Genomic DNA, 22,494 nt, shown 5'->3' with positions numbered 1-22,494 from the left:
CTAATCCCTGCCTTTAAAGTTACATTTTTTTCAGAACTCATTCTAAATCATTCAACAGCAAATGTGCTGGCCATTGTTTCAATCACTGAGAAGACAGCAATAAAAATACATTTGGGTCTTGTATTCTAGTAGTCATCTCTGGTGAAGAAAATTATGGCTGATTTCTATTACTATTATTATTATTATTATGAGACAGGGTTTCACTGTGTTGCCTAGGCTTGTCTTGGACTTCTGGGCTCAAGTGATACTCCCACCTTGGCCTCCCAAAGTGCTGGGATTACAGGCATAAGCCACCACACTCGGCCTTATGTTTTTATCTTTTACTTATCCTTGATTTTTTTAAAACCTAGAACATGTTTTTTTTCTTTAAATAAAAAATGCAGAAGAATATACACTTAATATGATTATTTTGTAGAACTTACTGGCAGTGGCAGGTATTACTATTTTACTATTTTCCTTCCTTCCTTTTTTCTTTTTTTTTTTTTTTCAGAGGCAGGGTCTGCTGGTCTGGAACTCCTGACCTCGAGGGATCCGCCCACCTTGTCCTCCCAAAGTGCTGGGATTACAGGCATGAGCCACCATGCCCAGCCACTGTTTTCATCTTTAAAATCATTTGTTCTATTTACTGTAGGAGTTACAGTGAAAATTCTCCCTGGTAGATGAATTATTCATACTCTGGCAGACCCACAATTATTATAGGTGAATTTACTATAAGCCTGATAAAGCTTAATCTTCAGGGCCTTTTACTTGCACAGGATGCCTTCCAAGGCCCTGTACCTGATTTTTCCCAACACTTATGTATGAAAATTTCCAGATACACAGAAAAGTCAGTACAATTGTACTCTGAACAACCATATACCTACCACCTAAACTCTACAGCTAACTATTATATTTGTTTTATCACATACCTATTTATCTACTTGTGCCTCTTTCTAGCCATTAATTCATCCTGATTTTTTATGCATTTCATTCCTAAACACTTCAGCATTTATGCCATTAACTGGAGTTTATCTCTCTATGGGCTTTTTTTTGGCGGGGGGGTGGGAAGGTAAGTTTTTGCTGTGAAAAATTTGTGTGAAATGCACAAATCTTAAAGATAGCATTTGATGAGTTTTGACAAATGCATACATATGAGTAATCCAAACTCTATCAAGATCATGAACATTATGGCCGGGCGCGGTGGCTCACGCATATAATCCCAGCACTTTGGGAGGCCGAGGCGGGTGGATCACCTGAGGTCAGGAGTTCAGGACCAGCCTGACCAACATAGTGAAACCCCACCGCTACTAAAAATACAAAAATTAGGTGGGCGTAGTGGCACGTGCCTGTGATCCCAGCTACTCAGGAGGCTGAGGCAGGAGAATCACTTGAACCCAGGAGGTGGAGGTTGCAGGGAGCCAAAATCGTGCCATTGCACTCCAGCCTGGGCAACAGAGCGAGACCCTGTCTAAAAAAAAAAAGTTCTAGAGCTAAAAAAGATTATTCATATGGCACAAAGTGATCTCCTACTAGTCCAAAGTTCAAAAACATTTTAATAAAGTCCATTCATATATCGTTTGTTTGCTTTCCAATGGAATACTACGTTTATTGAGGCAAAATCACATTATTTTTAGTTCTTGGACTCAAAAAGCGTACACGAATGTTCTTCAACACAGTTACTAAAAATACAAGACCAAGTTGAATGTGCCAAAGAGACACCATTCAGTTGGGTTTTCTAGAGTCATCAGGAAGAATATCAGAGCAGGGATTTACGTGGTTGGTTTCCATAGCTTGATAGACCAAACACACACAAAAAAACTGCCACAACAACAAACAGCGAAATTTTTATCCATACAGGAATGGAGCGTCCTTTTTTTTTGTATTTTCTCACTTGACATCTGCCAAGGGAACATACTTAGGAACATATGTAGATGAAAACGACTCCTCCATCCTCAAATCACTGAGTTCTAATGGCCGGCCTGCAGCTCCTTTGATTGTTCTGTGGCAACTAGCACTAATTCTTGTTGGTGTAGTTGCTTCATAGGGGAACATTTCCTTAAGAATATCCCTTTCTACTCTTCTTTCCTGTGTTTTTTTTCTCCCACTTCAGCTCTTGTCAATGGTTTCTTTGGTGTTCTTCTGGGTATGTCTGAGAATTCAGTGACTGGCAGAATAGGAAATGCATGCTTGAAATTTCCAGTCACCCTATTGACAATTAAGGATTCGTTGTTTGAAGCGATTAGAGTTTCAGCTATGGGAGTACTCGCTGAAATTACTGCTCCATCTATACGAAAATATTCTGAAGTGTGCACCCTTTTGCTTGGAGTTCTTCTTGACCCTCTTGTAGATTCCCCAGTTAATAATGCCTGCAGAGGTCCGCCTTTTGAAGATCCACTTGTCCATTCAGTCCCAGTTATTCCAGCTTGAGAATAGCTCTCGTTGTGCTCAACTCTTCTTTGCTTGAGGGTTACTGGAGTCTTTACTCCGCTGTTTAGCGGTTCTCTCTTCTCAAACTTGAACTCTATTTTAGAGTCTTCTTCATTGTCACTATATCTGTCAGAATCATTACTTCCATTCTGCCTTGTATTTTCTGCTGAAGAAGAAATTGTTGCTGAAGGAGACGATCTTGATTCTGTTCCTTGTTCCCTCAGTTTCAAAAGCTATTTCTCATACCGCTTCCTGGTTGTTCCCACAATAGGACCACAATTCACTCCGTATTTCACAAGCTGATCCAAAGGATCTTCATTAGTGAGTTCTGTTACATCTAGATCGTCTTTATCATCTTGTCTGGGTTTATCAGTTTTCTTTGTGGCTTTCCTGCCGGCGGCGGGCTCGGAGCCGAGACGGCTGTGGGCTCGCGCTCCTCGTACGTAGCTGGAGAATTCCGGGGGCCCCTTTCTTTTGGCGCTGGCGGCGAGCGGCGGCCCTAACAAGTGATTTGAGACTGTTTAGTAGCTCAGATCCCTTGCAGCGGTTTGAGATTGAAGAGATTATGTAGGCAAAGTCTTCTGCGTGAGCTCTTCAACCCCATGAGAGGATACATATGAACTGGACTGTCCTACAGCCTGTCTTTACAGGCTCCGAAATTCAAAATATTGAAATATTTTGAAATTATTCGATTAGCTGCTATCCTTTGGATACAGATAACTCCTTCACTAAAGCGTTAGGGATAAGCAGCAGGAGTCAGTTTTAATATTATCATCCCCATTCCAAAATGGACCGAGAAATCATATAACTTTCTCCCGCCAGAAAGTTCAAATAAAACGCGCTAAAAAAAAACCCAAACAAACAAAAAAACTCCCATTTTTTCCGCGGCGGGCGCAAGGTGACGGACGTAGATTCCTGCCAATTGTAGGAGGCTTCCTCGAGCGCGGTCCCGCCTCGTCAGTATGAACGACCAGCCAATGAGAGCACCGCTGCTTCAGCTAGCGGGGGACCCATTGAAGAAGAAGAGTGGGTATTGGCCACAGCGTAGGGCTTCTGTCCAATAGGAGCATGCCTGCCGGCGGCTCTGGCGGGAGCTTGAGCGGCTCCGGAAGTGGCAGTTGGCGTAGGTGCATTCGGAGTTCGGCCGAGGTAGCTACCGAGTCTTCGGCGGGCTCGCGAGCCCGGCCGCGGCCTACTGGTTTCAGGTGAGGAGGGGTGTTGCTTCTCCTCAGGCCTTGGGCCTCTAGCTTCGGGATAAACTTCCCCACGCCTGATTCCTGGATTGGGATTCAGGAGACACGCCACGAGGTGAGCTGCACGCGGGCTTGGAACCCGGCGGCCTGAGGGGATTCGGGCCCTCGGGGCGGCGCCAGTGGTCGGGGCTAAGGAGCCCGAACCCCCGCGCGTATCTGGGTTGCTGGGCGTGGGGGCTGGGCAGGCGGGAGCTCGGGGCGATCACTGAAGGAGCCGAGTTCGCTGCTGCGGGGCCTGCCCTGGCCGGGGTGGGAGGTCGCCCGGCCCTTCCCCCGAGAGCCTAGCCTCGGGCTCCTCAGCGGCGTTGCCTGCGCCCGCTCTGAGCGCCGGTTACTTCATCACTTTAAAGTTGATGGAAGAACTTCATTTTTAATTTCATCACGGAAACTGTGGCGTAAAGACTTGTATTATCCCTGTTTTACAGGAGAACAAGTTGAGCCGAGTTTAGGAAACCCGCCCAAAGTTTCCCCATGTAGTAAAAGAACAGGGATTTAATATCTATCTATCTATGTATTTATCTAATGTATCTATCTATCTATCTAATCTGTCTATCTAATCTATCTATGTCTTTCTTTCCCCATGTAGTAAAAGAACAGGGATTTAATTTCCTTCTCTCCCTCTCTCCCTCCCCCTCCCCTCCCCCTCTCCCTCCCCTTCCGCCTCTCCCTCTCCCTCTCCCTCTCCCTCTCCCTCTCCCTCTCCCTCTCCCTCTCTTTCTCCCTTTTTCCTGTTAAAGAGACGAAGTCCGGCCGGGCGCGGTGATTCACGCCTGTAATCCCAGCACTTTGGGAGGCCGAGGCAGTCGGATCACCTGAGGCCAGGAGTTCGAGACCAGCCTGACCAACATGGAGAAACCCCATTTCCCAGCTACTCCGGAGACTGAGGCAGGAGAATCGCTTGAACCCGGGAGGCCGAGGTTGCAGTGAGCTGAAATCACGCCATTGCACTCCAGCCTGGGCAACAAGAGTGAAACTCCATCCCAAAAAAAAAAAAAAGAAAGAAAGAAAAGTCTCCCAGTTGCACCCAGGCTGGAAGAGCTCACTGCAGTCTCGAACTTCCGGGCCCCAGGGATCCTCCCACCTCGGCTTCCCGCAATAGCTGGGACCACAGGTGCGCGCCACCACGCCCGGCTCATTGTTTTTTCTTTTTTCTTTCTTTTTTTGAGATAGAGTCTCGCTTTGTTGCCTCTGCTGGAGTGCAGTGGTGCGATCTCGGCTCACTGCAACCTCTGCCTCCCGGGTTCAAGCGATTCTCCTGCCTCAGCCTCCCAGGTAGCTGGGATTACAGGCATGCGCCACCACACCCGGGTAGTTTTTGTATTTTTAGTGGAGACGGGGTTTCACCATATTGGCCATTCTGGGACTCCGACCTCAAGTGGTCCGCCCTCGGCTTCCCAAAGTGCTGGGATTACAGGTGTGAGCCACCGCGCCTGACCTGTTCCATTTTTCTTTTCTGGTAGAGATGGGAATTTCACTGTGTTGCCCAAGCTGGTCTGAACACCAGAGCGTAAGTGATCCATCCGCCTGGGCTTTTCAGTGTCCAGGGATCACAGGCGTGACACTCTGCACCGGCCAGAGCAAAGATTTGAACACTTCCCCCGCCCACCTCTTCTCAACCTTTAGTTGAGGGGCTTTCATCCTGCCTGTTGTGGCCATTGATTGAAACCTGAGTAACAAAGATGACAAGTCTGAGGTTGACATTTTAAGCACCGCTCACAGCACACATAAAAAACAGCGTTTGTGTGACATCCTCAAGGTTTGGGGCGCCCAGCCCATGGTCTCTCGCTCTAGGCACCTCCGACTGGCCTACAGTGGTTAGGAAGCTTCAGCTCCAGAACTGCACCGTTCCATAGAACTTTGTGCGACGAGAAAAGTGTTCTGTATTTCTGCTGTCCAGTATGGGAGTCACCCGCCCTATGTGGGTTTCTAGCAGTTGAAATGTGACCTGCATGACAAAGGAACTTATTTTATTTCTTTCTTTTTTTTTCTTTTTTTAGACGGAGTCTTACTCTCTCTCCTGGTCTGGAGTGCAGTGGCGTGATCTCGGCTCAATGTAACCTCCACCCTCCGGGTTCAAGGGGTTCTCCTGCCTCAGCCTCCCAAGTAGCTAGGACCACAGGTGCACACCATCACGCCTGGCTAATTTTTTTGTATTTTTTGTAGAGACGGGGTTTTGCCGTGTTGCCCAGGCTGGTCTCCAACTCCTGGTCTCAAGCTACCTGCCTCAGTCTCCCAAAGTGCTGGGATTATAGGCGTGGGCCACAGCTCCTGGCCGAATTTGATTTTTATTTAATTTAAATAACCATATGGGAGTAGACAGTGCGGCCCCCTAGATTCTGCTCTTTTTAGTCCATTTCTACCATTTGTCTTCCTGAAGGCTGAGTTGCTTAATGTCTCTTGAGTACATCTAGAAGTAGCTTGGGCCTTATGTTCTGACGCACAATTCTTGGGAGACTGTCGTTGTACCCTAGAAACATTAAAAGCTTTTAGTTAGGCAGCTGCAGTAGCTCACTCCTGTAATCCCAGCACTTTGGGAGGCTGAGGCAGAAGGGTTGCTTGAGCCGAGGAGTTCAAGACCAGCCTGGGCAACGTGGGAAACCCCATCTATACAAAAAGTGTTTAAAACTTGAAGTATCTCACATTGTTCAGTTTGCAGACTTTCTTTCCCACTTATTTTCAGTACTATGCCACTCTCCATCCTGAGTGTAAGCCTGTGTGGTTCAAACCTCCAGTTTTCTCGTGCATACGGGGAGAAGGGCTTTGTTCTGTGTTTTGTTTTAGCTGGCTGGTGTTTGAGTAGGAGTCAGGCTAACTGCTTTACTGGCTTTTAACCAGCCCTTCCCTTTTAGCGCCATCTTTCAATATTGCCTTTTGTGGTACCTGGTTTTTACAGTCCCTCTAGTGGGAATCAGCTTGCTTCTCAATAACACACCTCACCCCAACCACTGTGCCCTTTGCAGGCTTTGAGTTTTATCTTTTGGCTCTGCTAAGCAGTCATCAATCATCAGTTTCTCCTTTATGGCCTTAAAAAACTGGTTTGCATATCATACCCTGTTTGCATTTGTGTCGTCCTGGTTAATTTATCCTTTCTTAAAAAAAAGTCTCAGGTTGTGGGGGTGATGTTCGTGGGTTTTAGGAATGACTGGAGTGGAGAGAGAAAGATACATACATGTGCTTCGTCCACTATGTTTATTAGAATTCCTTCCATTTATTCAGCCTACTCCAGTCTGGCCTCTGACCCCACCACTTCAGGGAAACTGCTTTTTTAGGTCACCTGTCATCCTCACATTGCCAAATCTAGTGGTCATTCTTCCCCCCAGTAGCACTTGACACTCAATTGTTCCTTCCTTGAAACATTGTTTTTCCAAGACACCACATTCCCATGTTTCCTCCTACTTTATAATCTTCCTTAACTGGCTTCTTTTACTCTGTTGTCCTTTTAACAGTAGTGTCTCTGACTTTAGTCTTCAGCCCTCTTCTGTCATTCTGTTCCTCAGGTGGTTTAATCTGCTCTGATGATTTTAAGAAACATGACTATTGGCCGGGCGCGGTGGCTCATGCCTATAATCCGAGCACTTTGGGAGGCTGAGGCTGGCAGATCACCAGGTCAGGGGATCGAGACCATCCTGGCTAACACAGTGAAACCCCGGCTCTACTAAAAATACAAAAAATTAGCCGGGCATGGTGGCAGGCACCTGTAATCCCAGCTACTCGGGAGGCTGAGGCAGGAGAATGGCGTGAACCCGGGAGGCGGAGCTTGCAGTGAGCCAAGATCGCGCCACTGCACTCCAGCCTGGGCAACAGAGCGAGACTCCATCTCAATAAAAAAAAAAAAAAAAGAAGCATGACTATTCTGAAGATTCTTAAAGCTGTCTGTTTCTTTTCATCTCCACTGCTACCACTCTTGCCTAGGTCTCTCTGACCTCTGGTCTGGACTCCCACAATAGCCTCTACACAGGTCACCTAGCTTATGCTCTTGCACCCCTACAGTGCATTCCTAACATAGAAGAAACTCCTTACCAAGGCCCATAGGCCCTTTAATGATGGTGTCCTGTTCGTCAATCAAACCCATGCTCATCAGGGACCTATGCACTGATTTCCTTCTGAGACTCTCCCTTGGCTCTTTGCATAGCCAGCTTCTTTTAATCCTTCATGCCTCAGCCCAGTTTTCACTCTTTAAAAGAGTACTTCCCTCACAATTGTGTCTTAGTTGGTCCTCTTTGTCTCCTCAACCCCAAACATCATAATCTATAATTTTTTCATGTATTCGTTTATTGACATCTTACTTGCTAGAATAACTCTGATACATGGGGTCTTATCTGTTTTTGCCTCTAGGGTGTCTTGTCTGCATAACAGGTGCTTAATAACTATTAGTTGAACCCCCATTTCCTCATAAGTCAGATGAAAATAAAAGCACGTGCCTTACTTCACAAAGTAATTGAGGGGATAAGTTATACTGATGTACTTTAAAAACTAGGTGGTAGGGAGGCACAGTGGCTCAGTCCTGTTGTCCTGATGCATGAGGAGGTAAGGCCAGGCATTCAAGACCAGTTTGGGCAACATAGGAAGCCTTCATGTATATAACAAAAAAATATATATTTTTTTTAATTTAAAAACTAGGTGGTAGTTTTCAAACTGATAGAATGGAATTAAAGATAGGAAACATGAAAAGAACATAGATGCTTAATAAATATTTGTTGAATAGGCTAACATGATGGAATTAGAGATGGAAAACAAAAGTAATGAAAGGGATAGGATAAAGTTTGCTCAGCCTTTTTGGAAAGATTAAGTAAGTTTCCATTTTGAGTTAGTAACACAGTTAATTTTGCAAGTGTAAAAAATGTCCTTTCTCTGTTTATCCCTTGTAACTGTTGATGCTGTGAAAGATTAATATTGCCTGCTAAAATTAGATATTGCATTATATGCATTTGATTTTGGTGAATGTCCATATTCAGCTTGAGACAGAACTGCAGAGTGTCTGAGAGATTACTTTTAGACCCAATAGTTTAATCTTCTTGGTTTATAGATCTTTCTATTTTGGAAGATACTACTATGATCACAGGACTTCATGTTTTCTAAGGGCAAACCGGAAAACTGGTTATAAATGCTTGTTATAGAGAGGAAATTCCATTACCAAACACTTCTGACTTAAAATAAGTAGTTAAAATCTTCTCTTGAAGCTTCTCAGTCTTGCTAAGAATGATATTAAACATAAAATCAGAAAGATTAAATATGATTCTGTCACCTACATAGCATGTTTTATCTATTTTATTAATACTTTTTACAAATACTGTTTCTCTAGTGATGGCTCATGAAGCAATGGAATATGATGTTCAGGTGCAGTTAAATCATGCCGAACAACAGCCAGCTCCCGCTGGCATGGCCAGCAGCCAAGGGGGACCAGCCCTCGTCCAGCCTGTTCCTGCTGATGTGGTCAGCAGCCAGGGGGTACCATCCATCCTCCAGCCAGCTCCTGCTGAGGTGATCGGCAGCCACGCGACACCACCCCTGCTCCCCCCTGCTCCACAACTGTCTGTTGACCTGACAGAAGTGGAGGTCTTGGGAGAAGACAATGTGGAGAACATCAATCCAAGAACTTCAGAACAACATAGGCAGGGATCTGATGCTAATCACACCATCCCAGCATCTTCGTTGCATTCAATGACCAACTTCATTAGTGGACTGCAGAGACTTCATGGCATGCTGGAATTCCTGAGACCTTCATCTTCAAACCACAGTGTAGGGCCAATGAGAACAAGAAGGAGGGTATCTGCTTCACGGAGGGCAAGAGCCGGAGGGTCTCAGAGGACAGACAGTGCCAGGTAAATAAATATATGGATAAGTCTGTGATCATTGCTGTACTAGAAATTAATGAAACTGAGGCTCTGCCATTCAAGGACTGACAGTGTGACTTTTGGCAAGTCAGATAACTTCTGACCCCCAATTCCTCATAGGTGGAAATAAAAGTGCTTGCCTTACTTCACAAAGTAGTGAAGGGATAAGTTAAACTGTTGTGCCTTGAAAACTAGGTGGTAGTTTGTTGGCAATCTCTGTAGAGATATGCTGTTCTTCAGATTGTGTCTTGTACACCAAAAATTCTTTCTTCACTTGCAAGTCTCTACTCACCCAAATTCATTATTCACTGGCATTCCACCTGGAGGCACAATTAATTAATTTTCTTTCATAGTCTTGGTTTGAACTTGCCTCTTGAAGGGCTTAGCTGTCAAGTCTTGACAGGGTTATTATGAAGAATAACAATTGCCTATACCCTGTCCGTTTTTTGGTTTTTTGTTTTTGTTTTTGAGACAGCGTCTCACTCTGTCGCCCAGGCTGGATTCCCGTGGCACAATCTTGGCTCACTGCAACCTCCATCTCCCAGATTCAAGCGATTCTCCTGCCTCAGCCTCCCGAGTAGCTGGCATTACAGGCGTGTGCCACCACACCCAACTAATTAAACCTGTCTTGTTTTTGGTTTGGTTTTGTTTTGAGATGGAGTCTCGCTCTGTCGCCCAGGCTGGAGCGCAGTGGTGTGATCTCCGCTCAGAGAGGGCTTTGTTCAGGGTCTCATAACTATAGAATAGAGGAGTTAGCACTGATATTGGAGCCTGGATCTGCCCTGTTTTCTACATAGGCAGATGGAGGAAGCTTCGACGAAATCCCTTTGTTTTCTCTTTCTTCTTCTTTTTATTATTGTTATTTTTGAGACAGGGTCTCACTGTGCTCCCCAGGCTGGAGTGCAGTGGTGCAATCACAGCTCACTGCAGCCTTGACCTCCCCAGGCTCAGGCGATCTTCCTACCTCAGCCTCTTGATGATTAACTGGGACTACAGGCATACGCAACCATGCCGATGTTTTCTAACACTGTGAAAATATTGAGATGATACTAAAAAGTGGTAGCTAGGTCATCTATTACCCATGTTTTACAAATGAGGAAGCTGATGGGATAATTTGTGATTTGGTTGTGATAAGGCTGGAATTGGAATTGTGCCTTCTGTATCTGGATTCAGCATTCTTTTTCATGGATCCTGCTGATTTTAATGTTGGGGCTTGCCATGACTGTGGCTCCAGTGTCTGTAGTGCCCATCAAGGATGACAGATGCCTAGTTCTGTGTTGACAAGAGTTGCAAATGCATATTACTCTGGGTTTTTTTTTTTTGTTTTTAAGACAAGAGTCTTGCTGTGTCACTCAGGCTGGAGTGCAGTGGCACAGTATCAGCTCACCAGGACCTCTGGCTCCCGGGTTCAAGCGATTCTTGTGCCTCAGCCTCCTAAGTAGCTGGGATTGCAGGCGTGCACCAGCAGGCCTGGCTATAATCTGTTGTTTTAAGATGTCATTACTCACATTATAAAGTCAGGGTAAGATTTCATACATTTGTGTTATAGGTGAAGGCAGCTTATGGTGTAATTTGGGGACCCTGCCAAAGTAAATGGGCTAACTTTCCATGGTTGAGAGTTGTGAGTGGTGTTTCCAGGAACTGGCTGACTGTCAGGAGGCCTCTTGCAAGTCCTCAGTCTTGCTTATCCATGCACTCATTCTTGTTGGGGGACGCAGAGTGGATTCCTCTTGGTCAGGCACAGTGACTTGTATTAACCAACTTAAGGGTGACACTTATAAACCAGATGCCAACTTACAAAGAAAAACAGAACCACTAGAGAGCCAAACAGAAGCCAAACTCTAGTGAGAAAATTGCTTGATGTGGCTGGGCATAGTGGCTCACGCCTGTAATCTCAGAACTTTCAGAGGCCAAGGCAGGTGGATCCCTTTAGGCCAGGAGTTCGAGGCCAACATGGTGAAACCCCATCTCTATTAAAAATACAAAAAATTAGCCGGGCGTGGTGGCACACACCTGTGGTTCCAGCTACTTGGGAGGTTAAGGCATGAGAATTCCTTGAACCTAGGAGGCGGAGGTTGCAGTGAGCCAAGATCTTGTCACTGTAATCCAGCCTGGGTGACAAGAGTGACTCTCTGTCTCAAAAAAAAAAAAATTGCTTTTAGAATCTGCTCAGGGAATGAGTTATACAGAATTTAAATGTTGAAAGATGTCAGTCAAGCTATTTGGCAGCCATAATCTGTCTCCACAAAGGGAATAACCTAAACGGTCAGCAAGTGTGCAGTTTAGTGGAAATAACATCAGTTCTGGAGCCAGGTAAATGTGATTAAAACTTTTTTCCCTGAAGTATGACCTTTCCCAGGACTAATCACTTATAACTTCTGAATTTCTTGAGATAAATTTCTCAGTGTGGTGTTTGACATTTACTCATCTGACAGACTGTCCCTGGGCCAGGTGTTGAAAGCCTGGGCCAAGGTGAACAGCTTTTGACTCACAGTCAGCCAAGAAGCCAAAGCTATGGAAAGCTAAGTAGTGAGCTTATTCTTCCCAACAGGCTTAGCTGAGGTCACAAACTCCTTTCTGATTTGTTTGAGGCGGTTTCATTCTGGCAGCGGGGGTCATCACTCATTCATCAAATATTGATAACACTCTTCTGTGTGAGAGACTAAACTTTGCCCTAGATATATTGGTGAATAACACAGATCCCAATATTGTTTTCCTGGAGCATACGGAGTCTAGGACTACAGAGAGTAGGGAAGGAGCAAAATTCAAAGATGGTAAGTGCAGGGAAGGAGGAGAATTTCTTGGGTTCTAAATCTGTGCTCCCAAAGAGAAACCCTAGCACTGCTTCCTGTTGGTTTTCACAGTTCCCCTTTCCTGTGTTCTTGCCTGACTTTGGAAATTCTTTGCTACATAAAAGCAATATTAAAGAGTGATTTTTTTTAATCGTCTATCACTTTTTTACTGGGTTCTATGTAGAATTCTATTGATATACGTGTCAACACCCTAACTCTAGTACGTATTTGATTAAATCTTCTTATAAAATGCTTTTCTTATGTGTTTAGTCTCATGGTAGCTATAGCTGCTGTTCACTTAGAATCTCAAGAAATGGAGTTGGTAAACTTGCTTAGCACTGTCTAAAAAGAAAACCTGGCTAGGCGCAGTGGCTCACACCTGTAATCACAGCATTTTGGGAGGCTGAGTCAGGCGAATTACCTGAGGTCATGAGTTCGAGACCAGCCTGGCCAACATGGTGAAACCCTGTCTACTAAAAATACAAAAATTAGTCGGGTGTGGTGGCGGGTGCCCATAATCCCAGCTGCTCAGGAGACTGAGGCAGGAGAATCGCTTGAACCCGGGAGGTGGAGGTTGCAGTGAGCCGAGATTGCGCCACTACACTCCAGCCTGGGCTGCAGAGCGAGACTCCGTCTCAAAAAAAAAAAAAAAAAAGAAGAAAACCTGGGTGATGTCAGTGAAAATGGCAGAGTAAGGACCACAGAGAATTATCTCCATGGAAGTAGTGAAACAACTGGCAGAATTTGTCAGGATCAACTTTTTCATAATTCAGGAAACTGACCAAATGCTTATAGCAATCCGGGGAGTGATTATTAAAGAAAAACAGCCGAATCTCATTGAGCTCTATGGCATTCCTTATTCTTGTCACCTTCTCCAGCTCCTTGGTAGTCGTGAAAAGCATCTGCCTGTAATCATAGTAAAAACCAACAGCCTGGCAGGCACCAGAGGGATTGGAGCACCTTCAAAGCCTCATTCCCAGAGAATTATCTTTATATGACCTGTTGGTGGTTCTCTGGAAAACCCCATTTGCAAGACTACTCTTGACTCAGAGCAATGCAGAGTGTGAAAAGCCTAAATCATTTTCCCTGGGGCCTGCCTGAGGTAATGGATATTCAGTGGGATAAGCAATAAACTAACCAATAAGAGGGAAAGGAAAATCTAGGAGTGAGATCAATTCAGTCACATCTTCTAAGTCTAGTTCTCTTGCTGTTTCTAGCACATCTGCAGTTACTTCCTTAACTGAAGTCTTGAGAGCCTCAAAAGTCATCCATAAGAGTTGACATCAACTTCTTCTAAATTCCTGATAATGTTGATATTTTGGCCTCCTCCCATGAATCATGAATGTTCTTAGGGGCACCAAGGATGGTGGATCCCAAGGCACAGTGGCTCATGCCTATAATCCCAGCACTTTGAGGGGCTGAAGAAGGCAGATTGCCTGAGCTCAGGAGTTCAAGACCAACCTGGCCAACATGTTGAAACCTTGTCTCTACAAAAAAATACAAAAATTAGCTGGGTATGGTGTGCATGCCTGTAGTCCCAGCTACTTAGGAGGTTGGGGTGAAAGGTTCCAATGAGCCAATATCATGCCACTGCACTCCAGCCTGGGTGACAGAGCCAGACCCTGTCTCCAAAAAAAAAAAAAAAAAAGAAAAAAAAGAATGGTGGATCCTTTCAAGGTTTTCAATTTACTTTGTCCAGATCCATTAGAGGAATCACTGGCGGCTATCATCTTAAGAAATTAAAAAAAAAAAAAAAATTAAAAAAAGCTTTTCCCCACAGCTAAGAGTCACAACAAAATATTTCTTTTCTTTTCTTTTCTTTTTTTTTTTGTCGAGACAAGGTCTCACTCTGTTGCCCAGGCTGGAGTAAGTACAGTGGTGTGATCATGGCTCACTGCAGCCTCAACCTCCCCGGGCTCAGGTGATCCTCGATCCTCCTGCCTCAGCCTAGAGAGTAGCTGGGACTAAAGGCACAAGCCACCACACCCAGCTAATTTTTTCTGTTTTTTGTAGAGATGTTATTTCATTAAAGTACTGAGATTACAGGTGTGAGCCACTGTGTCCGGCCTTATTTCTTAAATAATAAGTCTTGAAAGTTGGGCTGCAGAATATGTTATATTAACAGACATGAAAATAACATTAATCACCTTCAGAGCTCTTGGTTTACTGGGTGCATTGTCAATGAGCAGTAATATATTTAAAGGAATCCTTTTTTCTGAATAGTAGGTTTCAACAGTGGGCATAAATTGTAATACATACTCTAAACAGATAAGCTGTTATCCAGGCTTTGTAGTTCCATTTAGAGAGCACAGACATAGGCTGGGTGTGGTGGCTCACGCCTGTAATCCCAGCACTTTGGGAGGCCGAGGTGGGCAGATCACGAGGTCAGGAGATGGGTGAGACCATCCTGGCTAACACGGTGAAACCCCGTCTCCACTAAAAATACAAAAAATTAGCCAGGCGCCACTGCACTGCAGCCTGGGTGACAGAGCGAGACTCCATCTCAAAAAAAAAGAGAGAGAGCGCAGACAGAATAAATTTAGCATAATTTTCAAGCACCCTAGGATTTTCAGAACAGTAAAAGAGCATTGGCTTCGGCTGGGCACGGTGGCTCATGCTTGTAATCCCAGCACTTTGGGAGGCCGAGGCGGGCGAATCACAAGGTCAGGAGATCGAGACCATCCTGGCTAACACGGTGAAACCTCGTCTCTACTAAAAATACAAAAAAAAAAAATTAGCCAGGCGTCGTGGCGGGTGCCTGTAGTCCCAGCTACTCGGGAGGCTGAGGCAGGAGAATGGCGTGAACCCGGGAGGCGCAGCTTGCAGTGAGCCAAGATCACGCCACTGCACTCTAACCTGGGCGACAAAGTGAGACTCTGTTTCAAAAAAAAAAAGCATCGGCTTCAACTGAAGTCACCAGCAGCATTATCCCCTAACAAGAGAGTCAGCCTGTCCTTTGAGCCTTGAAGCCAGGCATTGACTTCTCTATAGCTGCAAAAGTCCTACGTGGCATCTTCCAATAGAGGGGTGTTTCATCTACACTGAGAATCTTTTTAGTGTAGCTAGATCTTCTGGATAACTTGGTACAGTTTCAATGTCAGCGCTTGCTGCTGCTTCATGCATTTTATGGAGACAGTATCTTTTCTTAAACCTCATGAACCAGCCTCTGCTTTCTTCCAACTTTCCTGCAGCTTCCTCACTTCTCAGCTTTCACAGAATTAAAGAGAGTTGGGGCCTTCCTCTGGATTAGGGATTCACTTAAGGGAATGTTGTGGCTGGTTTGATCTTCTTTCCAGACCACTAAAACTGTCTCCATATCAGCAATAAGGCTGTCTTATCATTCATGTATTCGCTGTTGTAGCGCTTAATTTTCTTCAGAAACTTTTCCTTTGCATTCACCACTTGGCTGTTTGGTGCAAAAGGCCTGGCTTCTGGCCTATCCCAGCTTTTGACATGCCTTCCTCACTAAGCTTAATCACTTTAGCTTAGTGATTTAAAGTGACAGATGTGTGACTCTTCCCTTAATTTGAACACTTAGAGGCCATTGTAGAGTTACTAACTGGCCTAATTTCAGTATTGTTTTGTCTCAGGGAATAAGGAATCCCAAGGAGAGGGAGGGAGGGGAATGGCTGGTGGGTGGAGCAGTCAACATACACAACATTTACTGATTAAGTTCACCATCTTATATGGGTGTGATTCTTGCACACCAAACTTGTGGAAATTACATAACACACTTCTAAATAACAGAGGAACAAACAAAACCCAACACAGGCAGACAGAAGGAAATAATAAAGGTTAGCATATAAATAAATGAAATAGAGAATAGAAAAATGAGAGAAAATGAACTAATCAAAAAGTTGGTTCTTCTAAAGATCAACAAAATTGACAGACTTTTAGCTAGACCAACCAAGAAATAGAGAAGACTCAAAATACTAAAATGAAGAATGAAAGAGAAGACATGACTACCAAATAGGAGGGGAAATGACTGCTTGTGGATACAGGGTCCCTTTTAGGTGTGACAAAAATGTTTTGGAACCAGATAATGGTTATGATTATGATTACATAACCTTGTGGTTATGCTAAAAAAACAACAACACTGAATTGAACACTTTTAAATTGTGGATTTTGTAGTATATTCATTATATCTCAATTTCCAAAAAAGAAAAGCAACTTGATTGCTGTTTCTCCTTTCGGTTTATTGACATTTCTTTTTTTAAAAGGTCAAAAAATCTTCTGTCTATTGAGTTGGACACTGAGTAGTGTTTATTTTGTTCTAGTTAGCATTCGTTCAAAGCCCTAATTCGTCAATAAATTGCAGCCAAACTATTAGGAATCAAAATTTTTCTGTGTAAGCAGTCCCCAACAATGTTTCTGGGTAATAATATTTTATTTAATGTCATAATTATTAAAACTTCTAGTAGGTCACCTGTCAGTAATACTTAGTTGCCCTTTTGTTTTAAATTTTTTTTTTAATAGAGATGGTGTCTTACTTTGTTGGCTAGTCTGGTCTCAAACTTCTGGCCTCAAGCAATCCTCCTGCCTTGGCTTTCCAGAGTGCTGGGATTATAGGCGTGAGCCACCAAGCTCAGCCATTTTTTTAATTTTTATTTTTTCTTCTTCTTTTTTTTTTTTTTGAAGATGGAATCTCACTCTTGCCACCTAGGCTGGAGTGCAGTAGCACAATCATAGCTCGCTCACTCTCTGTGGCCTGAAACTCTCGGGCTCAAGTGATCTTCCTGCCTCAGCCTCCCAAGTTTTTTGGGTGTCATTTTTTTGTTTTTTTGTTGTTGAGACAAGTCTCACTCTGATACCCAGGCTGGAGTATGGGCACCATCATGGCTCACTGCAGCCTCAATCTCCCAGGCTCAAGCCATCCTCCCACCTTGGCCTCCCAAGTAGCTGGAACTACAGGAGCACACCACCATGCCTGGCTATATTGTGTATTTTTTGTAGAGATGGGGTTTCACCATGTTTCTCAGGCTGGTCTCGAACTCCTAGGCACAAGCAGTTTACCCACCTTGGCCTCCCAAAGTGCTAGGATTACAGACATGAGTCACCGCAGCTAGCCTAATGTGTCTGTGTGTGTGTGTCCCTAGATCCTTCCTCAGGAACTCTTGATTTTTAGTATAAGGTTTTATTAATTTGTCTGGGTGTGGTGGCTCATGCCTGTAATTCCAGCATTTTGGGAGGCCAAGGTGGATGGATCATTTGAGGTCAGGAGTTGGAGACCAGCTTGGCCAACATTGTAAGACCCTGTCTCTACTAAATATAAAGTTTCATTAATTCTGTGACAAAAGTGGCCTCAAACTCCTCAGCTCAAACTGGAGTTTGCTTTGTTATTCCAGGAGTTAGAGAAACTGAGGTACAGTAGTGGTTATTTTAAACTCAGCCAGCCAAGATATATTTGGAGTGTTAGATTTGGCCCCAGGTCTTCTCATCATTCTAAGTTATTTTGTTTGATGCCATATTATCATTTATGTTTTTTATCTTAAAATTAACATTATTTAAATTTTAAAAGAAAAATACTATCCTAAAATGAGAGATGAAGAAATTACAGAAGCCAGACCCTGTACTGTACTCCAAAATACCTTGGTCTGGGTGACTGCAATAGCAAAATCCCATGAGGCCATATTTGGGCAACAAAGCCCTTTTTCTTCTGGCTAACGCTCCCTTTTTAGCCATGTAATACCAGCATACAGATTGCTGAGTTTGTCCTTTAAAGATACTGACAATATGGCCAGATGCCAGTAAAATAGAATTAGCTTTTAACGGAAGGATCAAGCTCCTTTGTGGGCTAATGTAGCAGTGGTTGAGTGGTAAAAAATAATATCTAGGAGGCCAGTCTCCCCCCCTTATCTGCTATACCTGCTTCAGCTTTCAAAGGCAGCATTTAATGGCCTGGAGATGGGTTGAAGTGATAGGATTTACTTCAAATCACTATAGATTGTTTTTGTGATGATAGTTCATTGTACTATAATTCCGTTGTCTTTCTGTGTACATAGGTTGAGAGCACCATTGGATGCTTACTTTCAGGTGAGCAGGACCCAGCCTGACTTGCCAGCTACCACTTACGATTCAGAGACTAGGAATCCTGTATCTGAAGACTTGCAGGTGTCTAGTAGTTCTGATTCTGACAGTGACAGCTCTGCAGAGTATGGAGGGGTTGTTGACCAGGCAGAGGAATCTGGAGCTGTCATTTTAGAAGGTCAGTATTTTACCCAGGTTTGGACTCACAAGGCTAACATCCATGAAGCTTAAATTTCAGAAGGCTAGAAACTAGATTTGTGCTTTGACACTTTCCCTTTTCTCCCCTAAATGTTGTGGATTCCTGTTTTATAGTGTAGAGCCTTCACTGGCCATAATTATGTAGAGAGGATTTGATCTGACTTACAGCTTAATGTAATTTGTGACCCAGTGAGTTAGTCACTTTGTAATGGCATTTTGTATTCTCTTTCACTTTTTCAGACATCTGAGAAAGTAGATTCTTTTTTTTCTTTTTCTTTTTTTCTTTTTTGAGGCAAGCTCTGGCTCTGTCCCCCAGTGACAACTGGAGTGCAGCGACAACAATCTCAGCTTACTGCAACTTCCGCTTCTTGGGCTCAAGCCATCCTCCCACCTCAGCCTCCCCACTAACTGGGACTACAGGTGCACACCACCACACCTGGCTAATTTTTTAAATTTTTTGTAGAGACAGAGTTTTTCCATGTTGCCCCGGCTGGTCATAAACTCCTGAGCTCAAGAGATCCACCTACCTCAGCCTCCCAAAGTGCTGGGATTACAGACATGAGCCACTGCACCTGGCCTAGATTCTTTATTTAAAAGAAAAGTTTTGTAAATTCAGCACCCTGTCTAGGCTGACACTTTCAAGTCCTAGTATAATGTTATGTGTTATGCAAGTGGAACTTTGTTTAATAGTCGTAGGCAGAGACCCCTAAAGTAGATGTCCTGCTTACGTTAAAAACTTTCTGATCCCCAGAGGGCGCTCTTTCAGTATATTTTACCACTGAAAGAATATTCTTGGATTATGAATTGAAATATAATAAATCAATGAAAATCTTTAAGTTCATATTTATATAATTTTCCAAAACCTCATTTATCACTATCGTAAGTTGTTAGAACCCCAACTAATTACTCCAAAAACTAGTAAATAAAGGGTCAGGAATATATTAATATTTTGCCTTCCTGTATAAACTGTATTTTGGACAATCAGATAGTTGATGAAGTGGGTTTTTTTGTTATTTTTTATTCATTTGTATTTTTTGAGACAGGGTTACACTCTGTCCCCCAGGTTGGAGTGCAGTGGCACGATCACAGCTCACCGCAGCCTTGACCTCCCAGGCTCAGGCGATCCTCCCACCTCAGCCACCTGAGTAGCTAGGACTACATGTGCATGCCTCCACACCTGGCTAATTTTTTGTAGCTATAGGGTCTCCCTATGTTGTCCAGGCTTGAAGGTTTTTTTAATAGAAAAATTTCAGCTAATTGCAGCAGGAACGATAGAAAAGTCATCATTTTGTGACCCCCAATTAAATTATATATCTAGGCAAAGATCATCAGTGAATCCTAAAACCATTAGGTTGCAGGGTTGATGGGATTCCTTTTAATACAGGGACCAGGGTGATAACCACCTGAACCCATTGGTCAATCTTAGCTTCTTAAAAAAATAGGACAGCAAGACCATATGTGCCTCTAATGTGCTGCAATCAGAAATACTCATGCCACTTAGGAAGTACTGTATACACACACACACCAGCCCCCCACCCCCATTGCCAAAAAAAAAAAAAGCCCTGAATCTACTCAAGACTGTTTTCTAACAACCAGTTTGCATAGTTTGTAGAAACAGGGGTGGAGGAACAAGATAAATAATACCTCAGAGATGTAATCATTTAAATTAAAAATGTAGAACAGTCTACAAATGGAACATCTTTCTAGACCTAAATATATATGGAAATTTAACATATTGTGAAGGGAGTATCTCAAATCAGTGGGGACAATTTTTAATGTTTTATGTAACAGTAAACCAACATAGTTTATGATTCCACTTACATAAAATGTCCAGAAAAGGCAAGTCTACAGAGACAATATTAGTGGTTGCCCAGGGCTGCAGATGCAAATGTGGATTGACTCTAAATGGGCATAAAGGATCTTTGTGGGCTGATAGAAATATTTTAAATTGGGTTATGGTGGTGGTTGCACAATGCTCAATTTATTGTATATAAAAGTTAATTTCATGAAGAAGCAGTCAGCCAAATCCAGAATGTGTAGGACATTTCATTAGACAAATGACCTGACAAATCAATGACAAACAGAGGGGAAAAAAATGGGTGAGGGGGAATTGTAATAAAATGAAAAAGACTTAAGAGACATCACAAGCTCATTATGGAGACCTTTTTTGGATTCTGATTGCAATAAATCTGCAAAGAGCAGCTTTATAACTATTGGGAAATTTTGAATATGAACTGGATGCCTGGATATTTAGTGGTATTGGAGGATTATTGTTAATATTGTTAGGTATAATAATTACACAGTGTTTATATAAAAAAAAGAATTCTTATCAGTGTTGCAGAAGTTTTTGCAAGTATAATGACATTTTAAGGTTTGTTAAGTATTCCATCCAAAAGAAAATAATGGAATGGGGGCTTAGGTGGAACAAGATTGGCAAAATATTGATTATTTTTAAAATTGAGTGATGGGTACTTGTGGCTTAACTATACTATTCTGTGTACTTTTATGTATGTTTGAGACTATTCAAACTAAATTTTTAAAAATAAATTCACTGATGGTACCTGGGGAAATTGTCATCCTTTTTGCAGGAACACTGTCAGTTAGAAATGGGAAGCTGTAGTGAGTCAGGCTCCCTCCTGCTAGCTTCTCATACCTGACATATCTTATTTTGTATTTTACCTCTCCTATCATTTCTGGAAATGACTTGGCAGAGCAACTAGCAGGTGTCTCAGCAGAGCAAGAAGTTACATGTATTGATGGAGGCAAGACCCTCCCCAAACAGGTAATATGAACGTCATTTTTTTAATCTATTTATTTATTTATTTTTAGAGACTAGGTCTCACTCTCACCCAGGCTAGAGTGCAGTGGTGCAGTCATAACTCACTGCAGTTTCAAACTCCTGGGCTCAGAGGATCCTCCCACTTCAGCCTCCTGAATAGCTGGAACTACAGGTAATGCCACCACACTCGGCTACATTTTTTATTTTTTGTAGACAGAGTCTCACTATATTACCCAGCTGGTTTCGAACTCCTGGGCTCAAGGTATCGTCCTGCCTCGGCCTCCCAAACCATTGAGATTGTAGTCATCAGCCACCATGCCCAACCTGAATATCCCCCCATTTTTTTTTTTTTTTTTTTGAGACGGAGTCTCTCTCTGTTGCCCAGGGTGGAGTGCGGTGGTGCAATCTCAGCTCACCACAACAACCTCTGCCTCCCGTGTTTAAGCAATTCACCTACCTCAGCCTCCCGAGCAGCTGGGACTACAGGCACACGCCACCCCGCCCAGCTAATGTTTGTCTTTTAAGTAGAGACGGGGTTTCACCATACTGGCCAGGCTGGTCTCAAACTCCTGACCTCGGGATCCACCCACCTCGGCCTCCCAAAGTGCTGGGATTATAGGTGTGAGCCACCGTTCCTGGCCTCTGAATATCCTTTTAAATAAAAGGTTTGGGTTTTTGGCTGGGCACGGTGGCTTACACCTGTAATCCCAGCACTTTGGGAGGCCAAAGCGGGTGGATCACCTGAAGTAGGGAGTTTGAGACCAGCCTGGCCAACATGGTGAAACCTAGTCTCTAACCAAAAAGTGGTGGGGCTGCAGGTTAAAATGGGAAGCTTGCAGGCTTTGTAGGCAAGAAGTCCAGGTGTGGATCCTATCCCAGTTACTCATTATTTGTGTGACTGCTGTCTCTTAGATTTAAAAATGGGGAGGGAGGAGTATTGAGGATAACCTGTCCTGTCTAGCCAACAAGGTTAAGTATCAGTTGAAAAAATAGACATAAATGTGCTTTATAAATTATTAAGCACATTCGCCAGGTGTGGTGGCATGCGCCTATAGTCCTAGCTACTTAGGGAGTCTGAGGCAGGATTACTTGAGCCTGGGAGGTCAAGGCTTCAGTGAGCCATGATTGCACCACTGCACTCCATGGCAGCAGAGTGAGACCCTGTCTCAATAAAAAAATTAAAATTAAAAAAAAATCAGGCAGAA

General features: G+C 43.5%; 1 protein-coding gene and 1 pseudogene across 7 annotated transcripts in view; one reads left to right on the top strand and one right to left on the bottom strand.

Moving 5' to 3' along the window:
* Positions 1 to 1,468: 1,468 nt before the first annotated feature.
* Positions 1,469 to 2,927, bottom strand: LOC101130858 (lamina-associated polypeptide 2, isoforms beta/gamma-like; annotated as a pseudogene).
* RFWD3 (ring finger and WD repeat domain 3) overlaps positions 2,909 to 22,494 on the top strand; it is a 46,143-nt gene continuing 26,557 nt past the window's right edge. The window contains exons 1-5 of one of the 7 annotated variants that reach the window (XM_055366567.2): positions 2,909 to 3,611; positions 5,657 to 5,778; positions 8,962 to 9,481; positions 18,288 to 18,490; positions 21,222 to 21,292. In XM_055366567.2, coding sequence (XP_055222542.1) covers positions 3,475 to 3,611; positions 5,657 to 5,778; positions 8,962 to 9,481; positions 18,288 to 18,490; positions 21,222 to 21,292 — 1,053 coding nt within the window. In that variant the 5' untranslated portion in view covers positions 2,909 to 3,474. Of the gene's footprint in view, positions 3,715 to 5,656; positions 5,779 to 8,961; positions 9,482 to 18,287; positions 18,491 to 21,221; positions 21,293 to 21,359; positions 21,462 to 22,494 lie in introns of those variants that run through there. The other 6 variants (XM_019012174.4, XM_063700328.1, XM_063700329.1 and 3 more) reach the window with 6 other exon arrangements.

This window comes from Gorilla gorilla, chromosome 18, assembly GCF_029281585.2.
Source record: "Gorilla gorilla gorilla isolate KB3781 chromosome 18, NHGRI_mGorGor1-v2.1_pri, whole genome shotgun sequence".
Lineage (NCBI taxonomy): Eukaryota > Metazoa > Chordata > Mammalia > Primates > Hominidae > Gorilla > Gorilla gorilla.
The sequence above is the reverse complement of the archived record's forward strand: the minus strand, read 5'-3'. Positions and strand labels throughout refer to the sequence as shown.